The sequence below is a fragment of the Trametes versicolor genome (assembly GCF_000271585.1).
Source record: "Trametes versicolor FP-101664 SS1 unplaced genomic scaffold TRAVEscaffold_1, whole genome shotgun sequence".
NCBI lineage: Eukaryota > Fungi > Basidiomycota > Agaricomycetes > Polyporales > Polyporaceae > Trametes > Trametes versicolor.
In genome coordinates, this window is record NW_007360321.1 from 258803 (window position 1) to 280930 (window position 22128).

Consider the following 22128-nt stretch of genomic DNA (forward strand, 5'->3'; position numbering starts at 1 on the left):
TATCTGATCGCGCTCTACTGAACGCCTAGTCGTTCCTGGGCCTTCCTGGACAAAGGAGCCAGCCTGCGTACTTGAGCGTCGGTCGTTCAGGAGCGCTCTCTGAGTCTGAGAGCTCTCTGGACACCCCGGACTCAATGTGTATGCATCATGCTGTGCGTGTCTCGATTTACAGTGCACGTTCGACCGACCGATGCTCTGCATGATGCTCCGGGGTAGCAATCTCGCCGGAACTCTGCCCGGCGGGGAGCGTGAATTTGTGGGTTGCCCGCGTCATAGTCGTCCTTACCTCAGGGCCAGAGGAAACGTATATAGCTGGGATCGTGCGTACTGACAGGCTTGATCGATGGAGACTTCCGAGGCAGATGCAACGATAATTGACCGATAGTCTTGACTGGAGCTGGTATTTGAAAGACAGGAAAGGGACCCCGACGCCCATGATGTGTACCTGCAACATATATTTTAAGCATCCCCACAGTGCCTTCGCGGCGGGGAGAGGCATTCGATAGGAGAAGTCTATTTTAGGACCGCAGCATGCAAACGGGACCTGTAGTTTCTGTCAAGAAGCAGCTAGATCTATCGCCACGACATTGACATCCGCGTTCGGGCGCCGCTATCCGCATTCGGCGGAGGGTCGTCGGCGAACCACCGCACGTTTTCGCCCATTTTAGAGGTTCTTTGAATGCGTATGTCGCCGGCGACGGGGCTCGGAAGACTGGGGAAGTGGGCGGCGGCTGAGAAGGGGAGAAAGAAAGGGATCGGCTGCGGGAAAAGACAAGAGATGCGGCGAGAGGAGTGCCACGTGGGCTGGTCGTTGGTGAGAAGAGGAGTGATAGAAAAGGGCTGGACGGAAAGATGAGGGCGACACGGATTCTGCCACTTACGCTATCGCTACGCCGGTTGTAAATAGGGTAATGTACGATGCAGAGGATGTGGTCGACGTACCTCGTTCCCTCTGACAACACCAGCTCTGGGCATGGCCACGAAGGACGGGGCACTCCCCCGTTTGTGCTGGCGGAGGTACGTGTGAACATTCCCGGCCTAGGCGCACGTTGCCAGAAGTTGACGCTCTCCTCCATCTCCGTCTCTCCCAACACCGCCCGCGCTCCCCCCCGCGCTACCCTCTGTCTGCCCGCCCCGTGCCACCGCCTGCCGTACTCGCCGTCTCGCCTATGCAACGTGGTGTCTAGATGGATCGCAGTCCCTCGTAAGCCCCCTTCCTCCTCCTTCACCAGCGCCCTCCATGACCGCCGCTTTCCCCGACCCGCCTGCCATCAACTACGGCGACGACAATAGCCATTCAAGGACATCATCCGTCAACTCCCACTCTCCTTCCGTGCAGTCGGCCGCCAACTCCACCCGGTATATGCTCGCAGGCATGAACAACAACAGCACCACCCTCGAGCCCCCCAACGCCTTCGGCTCCCGCTCTAGCTCCTTCTCTCGCTCGATGGATCCCCGGAGCGATGTCTCCACCATGGGCGACAGCAAGACCGGCATCCCCACCTCCCTCTCGGTCAACTACCTCCCCTCCAAGTTCTCCAACACCCTCATCGGCAGCGGCATGAAGCGCAGAAAGGGCAAGGGCATGGAGTCGGACCTCCATATCCCCAAGCGCGGTGGTGGCCGTGAAGCCTTCCGGGCCAACGAGTCGCGCATGCCCGGCGACGGCGACGATGATTACGACGGTGTGACCTTCGGAGGTGCGCAGGGTGGGCGCAAGGGACGGTTGCGGTGGAACCGCTTCAAATGGGTGCTTTTCGTTGCCAACACCGTCGTGAGTCTCTTCATCCTCGCACACACTCGGGGGCATCGGACGTTGCTGCGCATGAGTGCACCGGCGCCTCCTTCTCCTGCCTTCGATCGCTGCCGATTTTCTTGCTGCGCAGCGCTCGGTGTTCCCTCAATTTCTCGCCGTGCTATCAAAACCTGGCTGGAGGTGCATTTCGAAGACTCAGGTAGCTTCGGAAATCCTGTGTTGCAGTGACGCTCCATCAAGCGCCCATCCGCTCTTGGCTCGCCTTGTACATTTCATATCAGGACTAACGAATGCTTGCCAGTTCTCGGCATACTCTCTCACCGGACTTATTGCCTGCCTGCTTATCTGGTTCAACGTATGGACACACGCGGACATCATCCGCGTCGGCAACAAGCCCGAGCTGATCGTGTCGACGATCGCAGCGGCGCTGGGCGTGCTCACCTCCCTCATCGGCTGGTCCGGCATCCTGCTCAACAACCGCGCCTTCCTCGCCACGTACTCCTTCCTGCTCTGGATTTGCTTCGCGCTGCTCGTCACGCCCGGCTACATCACGTACAAGAAGCGCACGTTCAACCTCGAGGGCAAGGTGAACGCGCAGTGGTCGCGCGACCTCGGGCTCGACGGCCGCCTGCGCATCCAGAACCAGCTCTCCTGCTGCGGGTACTTCAACCCGTTCATCGAGGCGACGGTCAGCCAGGTGTGCTACGCGCGCAGCCAGCTGCCCGGCTGCAAGGGCCCGTACATCAAGTTCGAGCAGGACATCCTCGAGCGCTGGTACACTGTCGTGTTCGCCGTCGTGCCGTTCCAGATCGCGATCATGGTCGCCGCGCTGCTGTGCTCGAACCACATCACGTACCGCTTCGGAAAGGGCATGATGCCCAAGGCGTACCGCCTGAACATGAACAGCATGGCCGTCATCATGGACAACTACGCCAAGTGAGTACCCGTTGCAAAACTGATTGTGTCCAGCTCGTTGCTAACTGTGAGCCACCCACAGCCAACTCGCGGAACAGTACGGAAACGACGTCGCGTCGGAGGTCATGGCCCGCTCGCGCTCGAACCTCCAGCTCGACGCGATGCCTACGATGCCATACACGACCGGCACCCCGTACAACAACAGGTTCGAAAACGCCGCGAACAAGTAATAGGGTACGTCCTTGCCTCCACTCCAGCAGTAGTTTCACCGCTAAACTTAGGGCAGGAACGACACCACGGGCGTCACAGGACCCCGGCCAGCCGCAGCGCGGCGTCACGGCGTAGCACACTTACCGATACCCACGGTCCTTACGGGCAATAGACACTCCTTTCTACGCTACGTCGTGTGCTGCGCGGTGCTGCGGGACCGCCATGGACCCACTCGGACGCGTGCGCGCTCGGGCTGCATAGGTACCCTGACCCTTTGTACGGACGGCTCGGCTCGGCTGCACGGACAGAACACACGCTACTACGTACTATTACTGACAGTCGCTGGGGCCGACGTTGCGCCGGATATTATCGTACTTCCTCTTTCTACCAATCAATCTTATTATTGTCGTGTGCCAGGCCAACGCCTTACCTCGGTCTTCACGCTCGAGCTTCAAGGCTGAACATGAGAACGCGAAACCCCGAAAGAGCCTTCTCAATGCAAGAAAACATAAACACGACTGTCTGCAAACATGCTGTCTGTTTCACATACGAAGGTACCTTTTATTCGTCTGCTGTGCCTGCAAAGCTTGAGCTAAAGAGGTTACTAAGCGAAGTGTCGAATCCGTAGTCGGCGCCGAGCCTGGCTTTTCGATCCAGTGGCGAAAGCACCATCGTCAAAATCACCATTCTGCTGGGTTTACGTACGCCCACGCTTCTCCACCGTCCCCAGGAACTCCGCTGTCGCTGCAGTGCCGTGCGGTGTACATCACCGTTCTCCTGGTCGAACCATCCGTCTGCGGCGCCTCGACTTCGAGCCGGAGCGTCACCCGCCTCACCATCGTGCACGTCATCCACAGGTCCTCCGCCGCCGCGTCCCAGATGGCTCCCCACAGAGCCGTCAGTACTCTCTTGGGTTGGGGTGAGGCGGCCACTCCGACAAACCGCACGGTGAGCATCTCTGTGCAGAATACGTTCCGGGCACCGTGCTCCTTCAGCAAGTGCTGTTACAGATACGACACCGACCACAGCCAGCGTCAGCGTGCGCCCTCCCCGCCGGAAACACAAGAAAAATCACGCACCACAATCACCCAGCAGCGATCAGGCTTCCCTGCGGGCAAGCGTATTTCCAGCGTGAGCGTCGCGACGCCGGGCCACGGCAACGACCACGCGAGCAGCGCAGCAAAGTCGCGCACGACCCTGTACGCGTCCTCGGCGTTCGCAAAGTGCAAATACAGGTGTCGCGGTCGCAGCGGCGGGAGCACTTGGCGCAGGACGAAGAGCGGAAGGCCCACGTCGACGTCGAAATGCACCGTCCTCGCCGGGCAGGACACCCCGAGCAGCCAGAGTTCGGGCGGGGGCACCTCGAGGCCGTCCAGCGCTGCCCAGCCGGGCTCACGCGCCCCCGAGAGGACGTTCCGCTCGCGGACCGTGTGTCCATCCTGCGGGGTCGAAATTGGCAGGGCGCGGGTCGTCCGGAGCTCGCGCAAGTACGGAAACGCGTACTTGTACGCGCCCAGGTCGAGCAGGTTGATGTCGCCGCTGAACGCGACGTGCAGGACCTGCACACGCGGGAAGCGGAGCGTGCGCTCGCGCACGTCCAGCGCGATGCTGCGGATGTCGATCTTGACGAGCGTCGCCGCGGACGGCAGGAAGAGGTTCATCGCGGTGCACGGCGTGGGCAGGCCCCGTACCTCCACGGCGCGCAGCCGGGCGTGCATGCTGCTGAGGACGGCGTGGGTCGTCGGGCCCGCGTCCCAGAAGCGCACTTCGGTGAGGGAGACTCCGGTGGACACGATCTGGGCAAGTAGCGGGTGGGCTACGAAGAGCTGCTCTGTGTGGTGCATCCACAGTCGCGTCAGTAAGGGAAGGTATGCGAGGAGCTCCTGAAGCGCTTTGAGGCTGTCGCCGGAGACGGATGGCACGTGAACCTCCAACGTGCGGATGGGGAAGTCATCAACCTTGTCGGGCTCCGCACAGAGGGCATCGGATAGTGCCGTTATGGCGTCCTCCGTGTCTAGCGTGATCCAGGTAGTATCGCTGGCCAAGCAGGACATTTCGCCCTCAATGTAGAGCTGCCTATAGGTCGAATTCACGTCGACCAAGGTGGTGATCGTCGTGGGCTCTGCTATAGGCTCACTGCTGTCTGCTGGTCCTGGTAGGTTTTCAGACGACCTGAGACTCATAAGCGGGGTCATATCATGTTGAGAGAAGGAGCTGAAACGATAGTGGCGAGACGTACATCATTAGATGGAAGGGGGAAGTTGGGTATGTGGCTGGTTGATCGTTAGGCGAAGCCCGGGCTGACTCGAGTGACGGAAGCCTAGCGGTTCTAAAAGCTGTATATATAGAGAGACATTGTATCAAAGGACTGAGGCACATTGTGCCCACATACTTTGCGCAGAAACGTCTGTCAATAGCCGGTGCAGCCGGCAAATTGCCAACAAGACAAGTCCTGGCAAGAAAAGGGTTAGTGATGTCGTCTCGTCATTCAAACATCGCGCACTCATGATTTCATGCGAAACGAACACTCTTTCGAGACGATGCGAGCCGCCGCCGCGGGTCCTAACTTCTTCAGATAAGTACTAGTACCAGCGTTCGTGTTGGGCGCGTGTTGATTTGATGTAGTGCCATGTCTTGGAAGGTGGGAGATCCTGTGAGTCAAACCCTCCCTCGCGCCCTTAGTGTCCTTGTCGACGGTAGTCTTAAGTCAGAAGGAACAAGTTGAGCATTGAGTTGAGGAGGAAACGTACCGATAGATCAATTAAGCGCTCAGCGACTTTGCCTCTGCTTGGATCTATTTGGCCTGAGATGGTCTCAAACATCGTGCCCTCCTCATGGGTCAAGTTTGTCTTCCGCTCATAGTATTACATAGGTGACAACTCTGGCCAGCACTTGCACTCGGCCATGGCCACTGTCCAACCATTCTCTCTAGAGATCGTCGCGCGCATCTGTGGATGTTGTCATCGGTCCACGCTGCTTTCCTTGGCGAAAACGTGTCGCGCATTTTCTCTCATCGCCCTCAAGTTCCTCTGGAGCAATATTGTTGGAGCAAGCGAGAAATCGGGTCGTCGAGAGTAGACACAAGTTGATTCCGGTTGTCCTGTACAGTAGCGTCGTGGTACAGAGGCAAACGGATAGTGTACAAAAACAATCGGGCGCACAATACTGAACGCCTCGGCAAACGCCGGCGAGCAGGCGCTCGCTCGCTCGAATCCAAAATTCAACACACCCCCACGAGCGTGCGCCTCGCAAGCAGCTCAGAACAGAAACAAAAGAAACACAAAAAAAGCATCTCGCACCCCCACAAAGTAAAAACACCCTTCAAAAACCTACGTCGTCGTCGGCGGGCTTCTTCGGCAGCAGGATCAGACACCTCCACGAGCTCATCCATGCTCGGCGACCAATAATCTGTGCAAACAGTTTGAGTGACGTGCACTTTGACTCGGCGATCAGTGGGATAGGCGGGGTAGGCGACGTCTTCTTCGGCAGGAATCCATGTGTCATCGTCGAGACACAGAGGGAGAGAACTCGATCATCGAGTCGGCAGGGAGGGGGAAATCTTCATCATCTTCTTCGGCGGGGAAACCATGCGTCATCGTCAAGACACACGGGGGGAGGGCGTCGTCTTCATCTCCATCTCAGCAAGCGGCTGCTCATCTCCGGAGCGGCGGGGACGGGCGGGTCTCGCCATCAAGAGGCGTGCGGGGTGAGCGCGTAGCATCGACGTCGAGTAGCTCTCGTCGTAGAGAGGGCGCGCGGGGTGAGCGCGTGACGCCATCAACTTCGAGGTGGTGGGGGGAAATACGGGCACGGGGTTGCAATCAGCTTCATCGCCGGTTCGCTTCGGCTCCACCGGGCAAATCGTCGTCCTCGTCTTCATCATCGTCATCATCGTCTTCTTCTTCGGCAAAGGGGTCATCTTCATCGGCAAGTCTTCATCGGGGATCATCTCGGATCTCGACTCGGGGTGGCACGTCTCGAATGAAATAGGAACATAATCGGAGTACTCATCGTCGAGAGTCTCCTCAGCGTGCGGTGGCCTCGCTCTTGTGCACCTCGTCAGGCGGCTTCGATTACGACGATCGTCAGCGGCGGTCCATCTTGAGAGAACGGCGGCAGGTCGACTCGTGACGACAGCGGCGAGGGAGCTCAATCTTCGCAGCTCGACCTCGTAGCCCTATATTTTACTAGCCGGCTAGACTGGCTAGGATCCGTTTGTGTTGGAGCAAGCGAGAAATCGGGTCGTCGAGAGTAGACACAAGTTGATTCCGGTTGTCCTGTACAGTAGCGTCGTGGTACAGAGGCAAACGGATAGTGTACAAAAACAATCGGGCGCACGATACTGAACGCCTCGGCAAACGCCGGCGAGCAGGCGCTCGCTCGCTCGAATCCAAAATTCAACAAATATATCTGGGCTCAACAATTTGTTCTTGACGCTCCCGGGATGCTCAGTCATACGTCGCGATAGAGATCCAGAAAGCGTTATCTCTTCCATTGTGCTGGTGTGTGGAGTTTGGCCAGCTCTGCAGCCGTGCACTCACTCGTTTATCTCTTCAGTAGTATCGTGCTCGCTCAAGCTTCTCATCCTCCGAGCTTGAGAGGTTCAACATGTATGCCGGGCTTGTCCAGAACCTCACAATGTTCAGCCACATCAAGACGTCTCCAGATTACCTCTACGTTTCTCCGGACATGTGGCGCCAACTCCTACCCCCGCACAGACCTGTCTTTACCAACCTCCGCAACCTGGTCTTTAGTTTGAGCTGGAAATATCAAGAGGAAGATGCTATTCCTCTGCACTGCCTTCTCGGCCCCAACCTGGAGAGTTTATGCCTCCACTTCAACTGCGGAGACCTTCCATTCGAGGACCAGTTGCACGACGCTGAGTCGGGCGCCAGCGTGGCTGCGATGTCGGTGACTGATTTGCTCGCCCACCTTCCCCAGATGTCCCCCCGCTTACGTGAACTGCAACTCTTTCTTGGCCCCTCCACGTACGCACATGGTCCACTGGCACAGACGTTACAAGGACTGCAGAGCCTCACCGAGTTCAGGATCATATCAAGCACTCCACTTTCCCCCCACGGTGTGATGGTGCTCTCTTCCCTGCCTTGTCTCGTAACTGCCCTGTTGGACATACGAGCTGCAGATTTCCCCCCTCACAGCATGACGGAGAGGCCCGGTGACTCTGTCAACTTCCCCGCTCTCCGCAAGCTTCGCCTCTTGGTAGACACCGCCGAATGCGCAGCGACGCTTCTCTCTTGGTCCGTGATTGACCCCCCAGGGCTCGTCGAGCTTATCGTCAGAGTCGAGGTTGAGACGAACATCACGCCTCTTCAATTCGCGTCAATCACGGCCACGCTCCCCGCAAAGCGTTGCCGCATCACACTCGAAACGATCGTCTTGCACGGAGCCAGCAAGTTCAAATGCGATCACCCTTCGCTCGTGGCTTATCCACCTTCTGCCATGGCGCCTCTTTATTCTCTATCAGCGCTCAGGACCGTTCATTTACTCGGTGACTGCTACGCCTCCCTCGACGACGACGCGCTTGCCGACATGGCACGCGCGTGACCCTACATAGAAACCCTCATGTGTGCCCATGCTGGTCCTTCGGCGAGCCGCACCCGATGCCGGCCGCGGTGACCCTCGCCGGTCTGCGGGACGTGGTGGAGCAGTGTCCTCACCTGCAGATACTCTACGTCGCACTGACAGATGTCAAGAGGGCCGTGTGCGAAGAGCTCCTTGCGCGGCGCCCCCCTCCCGCGTGTGGTGACGGCACCCACGAAGCGTCGCAGGTCTTTAAGCTTGGCATCGGCACGCCTTCTATCGAGCCCCAGGACGTCGCCGCTGTCGCCGCAGTGCTGACCATGATCTTCCCTGCCCGCGATTTCGGGATATACGTTCCGTGGAGCATATTCAATGATATAGGAGCGTCCCCGGGCCGCTGGTGGTATAAAGTGGACAGGGCATCGCTAGCCTTCCAGTTGGTGCGACAGCAGGAGCAGAAACACGCTCTTGAGAGGGCTCGTGTAGCACGGCCTGCCCTCAGGTAAGTTATGAATACCCAAACCCTTGTTCAATGATGAACTCATATTGGTTCTTTGTGCTAGAAACACCTTGAACACCTTGTAAACTTCCGTTCGCAGTCCGGATGGGAGCACCGTTACTGTGAGAGTACTCGTATACAGATAACGGTGGCTGAAGTACTCACTGGGGCCTCCGGACATCTCGAACATCGATACCCCCACTTGATTGTGTCGTCCGTTGGAAAATGGTGATAGCCCAAGGTGGCACGATGCCCAGGTACTGTGTCCACATCTCCGGCAGCGCATCTTCGAGCCGTGGAGGCGCCTGTGGGTGTCTGCGTCCGTGTCCGCGTTCCACAGGTAAGTCGGGGGCGTCCACTTCGAGGCGGCCGCGAATATGTACGCAGGTGGGCCTCCGAACCTTTGGCGAACATACTCAGTGAGCGCTCAGTGACTTTGCTCCTGCTTGGTCCTGTTTGGATTGGCCTCGGCGAGCACCGCCCTCCTCAAACGTCTTGAGTCGCTCTTACCAATACGGCCTGGCGAGCACTGGTAGCTTCCACCTACTACTGAGTGACGACCCCGGTCAGCACTTGACCTATGTCCGCCGTAAATGCTTTCTCTCCCGAACTTATCGCCCGTATCTGCCAGGAATGCACGGACGATGTCTACACGAGGTGCACGCTGCTTTCCTTAGCAAAGACGTGTCGCGCATTCTCCCCGGTCGCACTCAAATTCCTCTGGAGCGAATTGACGTATGAGCCCAACCCCTTGTTTCTGGTGCTCCCGGAAGGCTCAGTCTTACGTCGCGAGAGAGATGCAAAAGACAATATGCCCCCTTCATATGTGCTGGTAAGCCGTCCAGTTACTATTCAGCCAGCTCTGTAGCCGCATGCTCAGCCCATCTTTTCACAAGTATCCTGCTCGTGCAAGCTTCTCGACCTCTGAACTCGAAAGATTCTGCTTCTATGCAGAGTTTGTCCAATCCCTCACCGTCCCTGTACTTCCGACGGTCGGCGGCTCTATTGCCATTGTCTGTCCGGACATATGGCGTCAGCTCAAACCCCCACACGGACCTATCTTCCCCAATCTCCGCACACTGTCGTTTCGCCTGAATTGGTCACAACAAGCTCAAGATCCTGTTCCCTTACGCTACTTCTTCGGCCCGAACCTAGAGATCTTGCGAGTAGAGTTTGGATTCGGCGAGCCTGAGGGCCAGTTGGAAGACTTGGAGTCGGACACCACCCACGCTGCCACTTCGTTGATCGAGCTCCTCGTTAACCTCCCGCACCAGTCACCTCTCCTACGTCAACTATATCTGAACAAAATCGGCCCCGCCATCTACGCACAGGGTCCCCTGACGCAAGCGCTACAAGGCTTGTCGAGCCTGACCACATTCGAAGCTATAGAGAGTACTCCGCTTTCTCCAGACGGCGTACTGGTGCTCTCCTCCCTTCCTAGCCTCGTATCTGCCGCATTCGCCGCACAGGCCGCGGATTACCTGCTACTTCACGACAATGCAGATGAGCGTATCGATTCTACCAACTTCCCTGCTCTCCGGAAGCTTCAGCTCGTCGTAGACACCGCCGAATGCGGCATGTCACTCCTCTCTTGGCCCGTCATAGACCCTCCAGGACTCAACGAGCTCGAAGTCAAGGTCGACGTCGAAACGAACATCACCCCCCTTCAGTTCGCGTCGATAACCGCCACGCTCCCCGCAAAGCGCTGCCGCACCACGCTCGATACGGTCATACTGTGCGGGTGCAACAACGTCGATTTCGACTCCCCTCCGCCCGTCGCCTATCCACCGTCCGCCATCGTGCCCCTCTATGCCCTCCCCGCCCTCAGACAGCTTCATCTGCGCGGGAACTGCTACGCGGCCCTCGATGACGCTACGCTCGCCGACATGGCGCACGCATGGCCGCACATAGAACGCCTGCATCTGTGCCAGGAAGGGGCGGGCCCGGCGGCCAGGGTGACCCTCGCCGGCCTGCGCGACCTCGCCGCGGGGCTTCCCCACATCCAGGAGCTATATGTCGCATTGGGGGACATCAAACGCGCGGTGTGCGAGGAAATTCTCGAGCGGCGACCGCCCTCCCCTGCGCTCCGTGACGGCGTCAATGGAACGCCGCAGGTGCAGAGCCATCTCTGGGCGCTCAGTCTCGGAGAGCCTTCCATACAGTCCGAGGACGTGTTCGCCGTGGCTGCAGTGCTGGCTATGACCTTCCATAGCCTTCGTAGGCTATATATACCGCAGCGTCTAGGCACTAATTGGGACATGTATGATAGGTGGGTCAAAGCGAGAGAAGCTCTCCATAGCTTTGAAGATGTACGGCTGCAGGAACGTAAATATGCTCTTGGCAGGGCTCGTGTGATACACACGTTTAAAGTAGCTTATGAGCCTATGTATCCATGCTGAATGTTGGGTTCATACCATTGACCAGTGCTGGAATCATCTCGTAGGCATCAGTCTGCCGTCAACCTAGATAACATGTCCCGTTCTCCATTCCATACAAAATACATACACGCTACGAACGTTCCTACGGCACACCGACTTCCAAACGAAGCCAAATCAAGTGCACACTGATCACCGCACCGCACCACCACCAGCCGCGCACCGCTGCAGCCCCAGCCGCACGATCATGCACTCGCTCACGTCCAGCCCCGCGCCCGCGAGGCTCGCCTCCAGCCTGTCGAGCATCGCGTCCGGCGCGCCACCCAGCATCCGCATCCGCCCGCGGTCCTTGATGCCGACGCTCCGCAGCGCGCCCGCGAGCTCGCGCGTGAGCCCGATCTCGCGCAGGAAGCACTCGACATCGTCGACGTCCTCGCGCGCCCGTGCCTTCGCGGCGGGCTGGGACGAGGGGCCGGGCGTCGCGCCGCCGGTGCTGCTTTGTACGACCGTGGCGGATTGTGAGATTGATACCGGGGGTGACGCTGAGGGAGCTCTGGGCGGATGCGCGCTTGCGGCTCTGGACGCCGTGCGTGCTCGTGGTCTACGAACGGGCCGTGCTGCTGGTGCACCCCCTCTGGAAGGCGGCTCGATCGTCGCCGGACGGTGCTTCGAGCCTCCAAGGTGCTTAGCCATATTGCTGAAGGCTATGCCCGGGGCATGGCCACTAATGACCTGTATAGGAGTGCCACCGCCGTTAAGTGATAGCACAAACAATGGCAGCCGAAAGACTCACCGAGGCGTCCGGGCATGTCAAGCATCGATAGCCCCACTTGATTGTGTCGTTCGTCAAGCGGTGGTAGCCTACGCTGATGTGGTCCCTAGGGAATCGTGCCTGCAAGTCCGGCAGCGCCTCCTCGAGCTCTGGAGGCACCTGGGTGTGTCCGCATCCGCGGCTCATGGGTAAATTGTGTGTAATCACTTCGTGGGAACGTACACTCCTCACCTGAACCAGACGGCTCCAACGTGTTTTACGTTGCACAAGGCCGCCAGAGCCGCCTGGCTTAACACACTGCGCCTTCCGAGTGCTCGTTACACTAACGCCGCGGTCCGAGTAGGAGCTCGCGCCATCTTCAGCAGATAGGCGAGACGAGACAGCCGGGTCGCCCGAGGGCGCGGCGGGCTCCTTGGGCTTCATTTTGTACACCCAGACTGGAATGCGGGGGCCAACCAATCCATCGTCTTCCAATTTATCGCCCTCCGAGTCTGAATCCGAGTCCGAGATCACGATTGGGTCCTCACGAGCCTGGCCCCTTGAATGAGTGGGGCGGGAGGGTAGCGATGAGCGCGTGTCTATAGGCAGCTCTATCGCGTCAGGAAGCGGAACGGCGGGGGAGTGGCCGCATCCCACCCACCTCTGGCCCTCTTGCGGTTCTGTATTCGCGCCGATTGCCTCACGCCGCGTCGACGAGTGGACTCAACGGGCCCACACAGCTCGCTGAAGCGGTCGTCCTCGGGAAGTATGCCATATTCCTTGTCGGGGGTTCGTTCAGCGTTCGGGTCTGGCGTCGCATCGGCCATGGGATCGTCCTCGGGATCGACGATGTACACGACGTTGAGCGCGCCGCCGTAGGATTCGGTGGAGGCGCGCGACAATGCGCCATGCAGCTCGGGTACTTCCTCTGTAGCCTTGTCGTCCTTGTCGTCCATGTACTCTATGTCTGACGGCATGCTCGCTGGAGTAGATTGCTGAGGGCACTGCTTTCGAAGGATTTGCAGGGATCGAGACTCGAGCACACTGTAATGGTAAGAGAATATTCAACGGCGTAGGCGTTGTAGCGCCGCCTGTGGATGAGAAGCTGCTGAGCTCGTGTTAGAGTTTGTTTCCAATGCGGTTGTCGCGAGGCCATCGCGAGCTATCTTGGGCCAACTGCTTAGCGATCTCAAGATCTTGCACGGGAGAGGCGGGCCGTACCGCCCGTGACCTATGCTGCCCGCAATTCTCGGACCCAAGACTCAAGCATAGGTGGGACTAACAGCGCATGCGAGTGTCGTGTCGCCAGCATACTGTATAGTACATGCAACTGCTCAACAAGAGTGAGTAAAATCTTTCTTTTGGGTGATGTTTTTGGGAAAGCCTGCTCACCAGGCTATTGTCCTCTCACCGCTCGGCGCCCTCTAGCCACTCGTCCAACCCTTCCAGCGTTCGCCTCAGCTCCACGTCCATCTCAGACTCGCCGTCACCCCCAGTCGCGCCCAGCTTGAGACCATACACCCCCTCCGCTAACGCACGCCTCAAGAAGGGCACGAACACCTTCGCGTACACCAGCCCAACCGCGCGCACGACCTCGTCTTCTCGCTTCGTCTCTTCCGAGCTCGCGGAGGAGGTGCCGTTATTTCGGCCTTCTGCCGCTTTGCGCCCATACCCCAGTAAGGCGCTCGCCCCACGCGCGAGAGCAACGTCCAAAGAGGCAAGCAGATCGTGCAGTAGGGAGGCTGGCGCGAGGAGACGTAGGCCGTTCAGAGCAGACAGAAGGGTGTTCGTGTAGACGCCAAGGGGGGGATACGACGCGAGTATGGGCGGGGGCACGTTTGGCGCAGATGTGGCGAGTGCTGAGAGCTGCGCTGGCGTGGGTATAGGCGGCGTCGAGTTGGCGGACGATGAGAGGAACAACTGGGACGGTTTCCGGCGTGCAGGACGGGCGCGACTTTTCGGCGCGACGTCGGATTCGAGAGCTTTGGCCCAAGCCTCTGCTGCATCCTCGAACTCGCGCGTGATGCCTTTGCGCACTGCGGCTACAAAAAGCGGTCCTAGAGCAGCGCGGAAGTCCATGCCCACCCGCGCAAACGAGGTCGCGCAATACGTGAGCTGAGTGAGGAGCGAGGAGAGCAACGACGGGTCCGCGACGAGCGGGAGCGTCTCTCGCAGGAGGTCCAGCAGTTCACCCACGCGAACGGTTGTGAATGTTGTCAGCAGGACGTGCAGCTCGGGTGGGGCAGGCTCCGAGCTGTGTGGGCGGTCAAGGAATATGGTGGTATACTGCGTGACAACGTCGTGCACGCCCTCCCGCCAGGCGTCGACGTACCGCTTGAGATATCGCGCGTGGATGTCGCGCTCTCGCTCTACGCTCCCCTCGCCGTCCAGCCCCTTCTTCTCGATCTCCACCGCCCGAAGCGTGCCGTCCAAGTAGGCACTGCGCCCAGCCAGGAAGGCAAGCGCGAGCTCCTGCTCCGTAAGGACGTCCATCTTCCGGAGGAAGCCTACTGCGCGAAAGAGCGCGGGGAGCTTCGCTTGCTCGTGCAGGATGCGGAGGAGTTGCGCGAGCATGGAGTGCACCCGCGCGTCGCAGTCTGCCTTGACTGACTGGACGAGGGGATTTGAAGGGAATCGCGAAGCCAGCGTCGATGCATGCTGCGCCAGGAGGAGGGCATCCGCATAATTGTGATTTCGCACCGAGGTTTCCAGGAGGAGGGGGAGAGAGAGGACGTCGTGGAGTTTGTCGTGGTGCTCGAGAACAAGCGCAGCTTTTCGTCGCGACGCGAGCAGCACGCGCGACTCCTGCGCGAAGGTTCGCGCACCCGACTCGAGCGTGGGGAGGGCAGAAAGCAATGAAGAGAGCGAGTTTGAAAGCGCGTCGAGCGACGAGGAAAGCGTAGATGTTGTGGCGTGCAGGGAGAGGAACGTGGGGTATGATGTATAGCAGAGCGTTGTGAGCGCATTCGTGAGTTGCGCGGAGGACGAAGCAAGTTCGGTCGGCTCGGCCTCGAGTTCTTGCAGAGACAGCGCGGTGAGACGGGAGATGTACGAGGACGCGTCGGGGGATGTCAGCGACGACGACGACAGTGTATCCTTCGACGACGATGCCAAGAGTTCAGACAGGGATGGGGGCTCGGCATCTTGAGAAATGTCGTTCATAGCTACTCGTCGATGCAGGAGTCGAGTGCGAGAGGATGGTCGTTCGTACGGTGCTGTGCGGGATGGGCGCGAAGCGAACGTCGCGTCGGCGCTTACTGGGGCGATGATGCCGGCCGTCGCATGATGATGATCAAACTCCGAAAGCTCTTCTTACGATAAAAATAGGTTTCCGGTAGCTTTCCTGTAAACACATAAGTAGTGATTGCTTACACAGTATCGATCCTAGTATCTAGTACTAACAATTCTCGCTGTCGTGCCCATCTGCGCTCGCGGGCTCTTTCTCTCAAACCTCTACCATCGAAGGGTCTCTCTCACTCGGACCTCGCTGGCTATACCCGCCGAGGCGGGTGCAGTAGGATAAAGCCCCTATTGTCATATACGAGACGTGGCTTTCGCGACGCTCGACATGTCTTTCGCCCGCCTCGTAAAACCAGTACTACATAGTCCCGTCTCCCTAGCGGCCTCGCGTTGCGCTGGCGCGGAACAACTCTCCTGGGACCTAGATCACCATTGTAACATCCTGATGGCGCATCTAACATACGAAAGGCACTGCTACGGTATATGGTCGATATATAACTGTTTAGTACGTGCCCTAACTACTTCATGTCACCTCTCAAATGACCAACCGCATTCAAATTATACGGTTTCTTAACTCGATATTTAGGCACGCATGCGTTGACGCTACCCACAAATGCCGGCCACCGGTGCGGGTTAGCCTCATAGTTGATTGCGTTGAAGAATCATCTTCCAACTTTATCAAATTTTCTTTGTCTTTGTGGGGCGGTCGCTGTTATTTCATTATAGGATATATAGCGGTCTTGTGGTTCGCCGCAGTGGCTCGCTTCGACAAGCCATTGTAGACCGGTGTCTGAGTTCCTTGTATCATAGTTTCTTCTCCTGCATTCCTTTTTAACAATATGCTGACGGCCGTTTACAACTTTTCTTAGCATCCGATGAGCGCGTACCAGGTCCCGCAGCGGGAACGGCTGTGGCGTTGGCCAATTATCCATTGGCGACTTGCGTACGGCTGCGCTGTCCGATTCTCGTTGCGAGAGCCACGTTGTTGCGCACCAATGCCACCAGTCCGCAGACCTCCCAGCTTGTCACGGCCGCGCCGTTTGCGACGTATGGGTAGGGGATTCGGAGTACCTTGATGGTTCCGCGACGGCTTCCAAATATAACACTTACTTGCTTAAATTTGTCTCCCAAACCTCCGGCAGGTGGCCGCCTCAATCATTGTGATTGAAAACGGCCCTATTGGATCCGCGTAGTGCTTGGATTTCATCCGCTCGTAGCCTTTGACGCGGATTTCTTCCGGGCTTGCAGGTTTTGTTGTACAGATGTTTTATCGCGAGGTGGAGTTTGGACGGCACGAGCAGCACCCCATTGACGTTCGCCCATGTCGCGATGTTGACCTTCGGAGGTCGGCCACTGGTAGCGAGGTAAGTCGCCCCTTCATTGCGTCGCTCCTTTGTTCGCTGTCCCGTTTGTTGACAGCATTTGATGCCTAGATTTCCCCAACATGGTCCTTGAACGCAATGCGCGTTGACGCGTAGCTATGCGGCATGCGTCCAAATGCGGTCGGCCCGTATGCGTCATTTGCTCCCACTCGGCATTAACCAACATCTTCACAACCGCGCGGTCCCTCGCGCCGCGATCCACTGGCATGGTGAAGCGCGTTCATATTATGTGCGCCTCATCCAGGTTCGCAATATTTCCATAGGATGCTCGGTGTTGTTTATTCCATTGAGACTCCATCGTCTTCGTAATATTTGTGTTTTGGTTCGGCATTGACGGTACGGAGGCCCTAGCCCACTGACTGCACTGGCACCCTTGCTCACTGACGGTACTGGAGTTACAGCTCGCTGGTGGAACAGGAGCCATAACCCACGGACGGTACTGGAGTAGCAGCGCACTGACAGTACGGGAGTTATGGCCCACTGACCCCGAGTGCCACGCTATCGAGCATGCCCCGATGTTGGTGAGACGGTCCCAATTTGTCTGGTTCCTGTTATTTCTCCTCGTCGTATTTGCTGATAGCCCCTTCTGGTTGCATAGGATCTTCGTGGCGACGGTGCCCTTGGGCGCGATCAGCACGATGAAGCGAGCTGGTACCACGTACGACAACAAGATCCTCGACGGAGATCATTCTCCATGCGTTTGCGCCGCCGGAGACGTTGAGGGAACACCGCCGTGGATAGCGGGAGGGTGAGGGTTGGGCGCGGATAGGATGTGGCGTCGCGCCCAAGGGGTGTGGCGAGCGGCGGCGGCGATCAAATAAGGTGCGTACAAGAGGCGAACCGTTGTCATAATGGTCCTTCAACAGTGTTGCGCGACGGCGCCGTTGTCGAGGACGGTCTTCGGCTCGTCGGCCGGTGTGGCGAGCTCCGGTAGTGCGAGATGCTCGGTGGCGTACCGGTCGGGCGAGGGCATCTTGGAGAAGTAGCGGCGGAGAGACGCTCCACATGCGGGAAGAGGCGGCAGATGGGGAGAGGGATGCACAGATGTGGGAGAGGACAAGGGGCGATTCGAACATGGGGCGTGCGCCCGGGCCTTTATAGTGGTCCCCCCCAGTTCACACTCCGCCGCGAGTTTCCGGTGCGCCGCCATTGTGATCTAGTCCGCGCGTTATCTCAGCTTATTGTTCCCTGTTTCCAGCCCCGACCGTGGCACCAGCCAGCCTCACGAATGTTCCCGCCGAAGACTTGAGGCTGACCGCTTTCACACCGGATCCGAGGACACCCTCCGCCGATGGCGCCCCATCCTCCAGCACGACGGTGGCGTATATCGACGCCTCGGTTAATCTTTTCCCGCGCACTCGACGCTCTCTGTCCTCTTTGCACCGCAGAGATCGAGTTGCGTTGTGGTTCGAAGTGAGTGAGATCAACGCCACAACGGCACTGTGGCGGGCGTGCGCCACCGACATTGACGCCGACGCGCGACGCGCCCTGCACGTGATGGGCGCCAACTCGGGTTCAAATTCCGGTCCAGTCGCGCCCTTGTCGCGCCCCTCATCGTTCTCGTTTACCAGCTAGTCGGAAATCCTTGTGGATGCGCTTGAACTGGGCTTTGGTGCAGCAAGAATCTACTATTACTTTTTAACCTCGGGTTATCGTTATAATGCAACAGATCATAATGTATGTACTTAGAAGTCTCTATCGTGCGTATGATAATTACTGCGTTGCTCCCTCGTCGCGCGCCGCGCGTAGCCTCTTTATAAGCTCATCCTGCTCCTCATCCCGCACCTTAACGAACGCACGCAGAGCCGCCGACACGCTCTGCCACCTGTGGTACATCACCGCGTCCGTGTTCACGTCCTCCGCGCCCCACATCGGCTGCCGCCAAGAGTGCCAGACCGTCTCGACCTCCGGGAACATCATGCTCAGCACCGCCGCGACCGCGGGCACGTCCGCCTCCGCGATCGCCGCCCGGCCCACATTCAGGCTGAACACCTTGCACAGCATCACCCGCCCGAGCCCCGCGGGGTTGCGCTCGCGCGCGGGCGGCCGGCGGCTCAGGATATCCTCGCACTCGGCACGTCTGATATCTGCGAGCGGGATGTGGAGCTCCTGCAGAGAGTCGCAGCGTGTCACGAGGTCGAGGAGCGCCGTGAGGGAGATGCCCGCCGAGTCTGCGACCCGGTCGCATAGAGAGAGGGCACGGAGATGGGGCCATGCGCGGGCCATCGCTGCGACCTCAGAGTCGCCGGGCGCGGTGTAGCAGCCTCCGTATAAACGGAGTGCAGCAATGTGAGGGATTGTATGCAGGGGTACGAACGCGCTCCAGGGAAGGGCGGCACCGGTGGTGTGAGGTTGGTAGGATCCGCCAGGAAAATCGTATACAAGCTCGCCGAGGATCTCGCGGCAGGGCAGAGCGGCGATGGCCGTGGAGAGGGCAGTAAGCTCGGCCTGAGAGGGGAGCGTGGACAACTTGATATCCAACGAGTCAAGTTGCCAAGGGCGGAGGAAGGACAGGAGCGTGGTCACGCATCGAGCCCCATCTGCGTCAATGGTGAGGATCTCCAGCGAAGAGAATGGCTCTGAGTTTGGCGGTAGTTGGAGCTGGACGTGTTCTGGGTAATCGGAAGACTGGGCATGGAACCTCAAGTGGTGAAGGCGGGGCAGCGTGGACAAGTGCATAAGCGCGCTAGGGCCGAGTGGGATACCGATGACAGAAAGGTTGGCGAGGTTCGAGAGCCCACAGACCGCTTGCGTCAAAATATCGCGTGCATATGGGGCAGGAGGATAGACCTCTAGGGTAACCAAGGAAGTCTGCGGGGACGATTGCGGAAGAGACGCAAGCAGCTTGTTGAGGTTAGGATCTGGCTCTGCAGCACTCGCGAGAGAAACCTGGTTCAGGCATAGTTGCGCATGCCGGAGTTCGTGCCCAAGAAGAAAATAGAACGGCGGAAAGATATGTTCTTCAGGCCGGAGGCCCACAAAGATGCCTACATGGCGCAAGTTGGGGAGTGGGCCGGGGTTGGCGTGTTCAAGAGCCTCCCATGCACTGAGAGCGATTTCGTATCGAGGGAGGGACGCGACGGCAACGTCGTGGACTAGTGGTGCGTAGAATCGAAACCGGACAAGGTCCTCGTAGGTAAGCTCCCGAGTCACTTCCTGGGCGACAGGTTCAATTTTGTATAGACGCTATACCGGGGGAGTGGACTTACGAGTAACACTGGGGGCACGAATGGTCGGTAGGTCAAGGAGGTTTCTGTGCATTTTACCGCATCTTCGGGGAGAGTGAGGAAGATAGGAGCAAACGACGCGAGCGAACGCCATAGCTTCTGCAAGGCTGGCGTAGAGAAGGCGCGAGAAGTGGTTGAGAGTGATAGAAGTGTACTTCGGTCACAGCGCGAGCAGATCCTGTGGACAACGTCCGGTTGCGACAAGAGGCAAGAGTTCCGATTCATGTCCGTTGGTATCTCATGTGAGTGTGATGTCGATTACGCCATCATGTATCGCGCGACAAGATAGCGATGCGAGCCCGAGTCAATGCTAGCGGTTGAGGTCGACTGAGGACGACGAGATGGTGCACGACAGAAGAGAGCCGCGGCACTGAGAGGGCGCCCGCGAGCCGCACAACGCGCTCCGCGGTCCGTCCGCCCCGGACCCACGGACTCCACGGTCGGCGCTCGCCACCCTCGAGTCAAGTTCGCGTGTTCTCATATGGTTGACATCTCCTTCGTCCGCAAATGGAGATGTCCTCTATCAGATCCGAAGGCAAGACTAATAAAAACCGTAGCTCGTACAGTTTACGGTCCTTTAATGAGGTACGCGTCCGCGTTTTCGCCTCACCGTGACAGCTGTACTTCACGCTCCCCTTGACACTCTTTGCATCCAAAATGGACACCTCTGAAAAAGCATATACATATCATAACCGTCTTCCCAAGAACTCACAGCCCCGCCTCTCTGCGCGTCTGCAAGGGGTCAAAGCACCGTGTAGGCCTTTATAAACAGCTCCCTCTCCTTGCGACTGATCCGCTTTCACTACTAGATGTTCGCACATCTCTCTCGCCGGATCTCGTACTACGGCAACGCACGAAAAGGATTCGTGAGATCCTGCGTGGGAGTGGCCACGACGAAATTATCGAGATCTCCTCCGACTCCGATACAGAGGCCGCTCCGCGCCGCAGCGATGGTCGTGTTGGGCACGCTCTACCGCTCCCGCACGAGACAAGACGTCAGACCGCACCGCCTGCACCCCATCCTAGCACATTTCCCAAGGCGACGCGCACAATCATCGACCTCACTAGAGATTTTGAGGAACCGCTCCCCAGGCGCAAGCGTGCACGGACGATCCCTATCCAGACATACAGGGTTCCGCCCCGTCGGACCAGATTGCCCGACATCAGTGTCGTATGTACTTCCACTCGCATGTTATCGTGTTTTGTGGAGCCGTCGTCACTAAGTCCCCGCTAGCGCGTCCCGTCATGGATACGCGTATGCCTGCAAGATATCCGGAAGACCCTTTGTGAGATCACTATAAAACACGACTTTAGGGAAGTGTGCACCTCGAGCGGCGCAACCAAATGGGAGGCTATCTGTCTCCTCTGCGATCCCGAGACGGTCAGTCTGATACCTTCAACTTCGTCTTCTGGTTCCTCATCTTCAGCGGGATCGTCCCCAGTCCATCGCGGCTGGACCTGGGAAAACTCTGGATGCCTTTGGCTACCATGTGAGAAAATACCACTACCCGGATCCGCGTGCATCTGCACAACACCGACACCGGAGAGCACGCGTACTTCAAGAAGTAGCCCTCGTCCGGGCAGGGCCCCGACGTGTCTGATCCACATTGTCGCAGATCAGCTGGACGGTGGAAGCGATGGACGCTCAGTCGACAGGGTAAGGGCGAGGTCGGGCTTGGGCGGATCCTCCAAGGAAGTGCAATCCGGTATATACTCGGAGAGGGCACCGAACGAACGAGTGCCGAGCAAGCTCTTTAGGCCATTGAACTCTTCGGACTTCACCGCCCAGCCGCCGACTTGCCATTTCGGAAGGCTCGGGATTGTGGCGTTACGGCACGATGCCATTGGCGCCAACTCAGTAGAATACGTTCCCGACGACACACATAGTCGACAGGTTAACGAATGTGCGTACGAGGCCGGTCTGTATGGTTCCCCAATTCGGTCACTTGATGCTAATACGTATGTCGTGTTCCTGACTATGACGTTTATATTTTGGCGTGCTCGGCGGTAACCACGGACCGCTGCCCACCGCGCGCTGCATGCATCATGCATGGTCTTTCGGCCAGGACCTGCCGTCCACACGCCGGTACCGATCAGCGCTTTCAGGCTCTCGAAGACTCCGATGGGTTGGTCTGATCACCGCCCATTGAGTTCGCCAGGCTAATCACGTCCAGGTACGAGAAGTCGATGTGCGCACACCCCATGACTGACTGGCATCGCATCCAGGCTGTC

General features: G+C 58.4%; 8 protein-coding genes across 8 annotated transcripts; 3 read left to right on the forward strand and 5 right to left on the reverse strand.

Annotated features, from left to right (window-relative positions):
* Positions 1-1185: 1185 nt before the first annotated feature.
* TRAVEDRAFT_25217 (uncharacterized protein) lies at positions 1186-3306 on the forward strand (the record flags this gene model as incomplete). Its single annotated transcript, XM_008033588.1, has 5 exons — positions 1186-1204; positions 1294-1774; positions 2058-2692; positions 2754-2905; positions 2958-3306. Coding segments are annotated over 4 exons (1283 nt in total), but the record flags the coding sequence as incomplete, so codon positions are not given.
* Positions 3307-3561: 255 nt separating this feature from the next.
* On the reverse strand, positions 3562-5064 carry TRAVEDRAFT_41192 (uncharacterized protein; the record flags this gene model as incomplete). Its single annotated transcript, XM_008033859.1, has 2 exons — positions 3562-3882; positions 3961-5064. The coding sequence occupies 2 exons, from the start codon at positions 5062-5064 to the stop codon at positions 3562-3564; spliced, it is 1425 nt and encodes a 474-aa protein (XP_008032050.1).
* Positions 5065-6202: 1138 nt separating this feature from the next.
* Positions 6203-6385, reverse strand: TRAVEDRAFT_32701 (uncharacterized protein; the record flags this gene model as incomplete). The annotated part of the gene is made up of 1 exon (XM_008033739.1): positions 6203-6385. The coding sequence occupies one exon, from the start codon at positions 6383-6385 to the stop codon at positions 6203-6205; it is 183 nt and encodes a 60-aa protein (XP_008031930.1).
* A 94-nt stretch (positions 6386-6479) lies between these two features.
* On the reverse strand, positions 6480-6830 carry TRAVEDRAFT_41193 (uncharacterized protein; the record flags this gene model as incomplete). Its single annotated transcript, XM_008033860.1, has 1 exon — positions 6480-6830. The coding sequence occupies one exon, from the start codon at positions 6828-6830 to the stop codon at positions 6480-6482; it is 351 nt and encodes a 116-aa protein (XP_008032051.1).
* Positions 6831-7489: 659 nt separating this feature from the next.
* On the forward strand, positions 7490-8446 carry TRAVEDRAFT_41194 (uncharacterized protein; the record flags this gene model as incomplete). The annotated part of the gene is made up of 1 exon (XM_008033861.1): positions 7490-8446. The coding sequence occupies one exon, from the start codon at positions 7490-7492 to the stop codon at positions 8444-8446; it is 957 nt and encodes a 318-aa protein (XP_008032052.1).
* Positions 8447-8502: 56 nt separating this feature from the next.
* On the forward strand, positions 8503-10791 carry TRAVEDRAFT_16063 (uncharacterized protein; the record flags this gene model as incomplete). Its single annotated transcript, XM_008033522.1, has 5 exons — positions 8503-8924; positions 9022-9043; positions 9553-9753; positions 9818-10720; positions 10750-10791. 5 exons carry the CDS (start codon positions 8503-8505, stop codon positions 10789-10791), a joined length of 1590 nt encoding a protein of 529 aa, XP_008031713.1.
* A 697-nt stretch (positions 10792-11488) lies between these two features.
* On the reverse strand, positions 11489-15209 carry TRAVEDRAFT_61684 (Dor1-domain-containing protein; the record flags this gene model as incomplete). The annotated part of the gene is made up of 5 exons (XM_008034245.1): positions 11489-12028; positions 12090-12227; positions 12300-12646; positions 12709-13091; positions 13459-15209. The coding sequence occupies 5 exons, from the start codon at positions 15207-15209 to the stop codon at positions 11489-11491; spliced, it is 3159 nt and encodes a 1052-aa protein (XP_008032436.1).
* Positions 15210-18280: 3071 nt separating this feature from the next.
* On the reverse strand, positions 18281-20235 carry TRAVEDRAFT_67776 (uncharacterized protein). The gene is made up of 2 exons (XM_008034339.1): positions 19879-20235; positions 18281-19825 (listed from the first exon to the last, which is right to left on the reverse strand). Exons 1-2 carry the CDS (start codon positions 20119-20121, stop codon positions 18383-18385), a joined length of 1686 nt encoding a protein of 561 aa, XP_008032530.1. The 5' UTR covers positions 20122-20235; the 3' UTR covers positions 18281-18382.
* Positions 20236-22128: the final 1893 nt, after the last annotated feature.

Coding starts and splice junctions, on each gene's coding strand:
- TRAVEDRAFT_67776 (XM_008034339.1), bottom strand. CDS start 20,121: ATGAATCGGAACTCTTGCCTCTTGTCGCAACCGGACGTTGTCCACAGG. Junction 19,826..19,878: donor TCGTGCCCCCAGTGTTACTC/GTAAGTCCACTC, acceptor CCTGTCGCCCAG/GAAGTGACTCGGGAGCTTAC.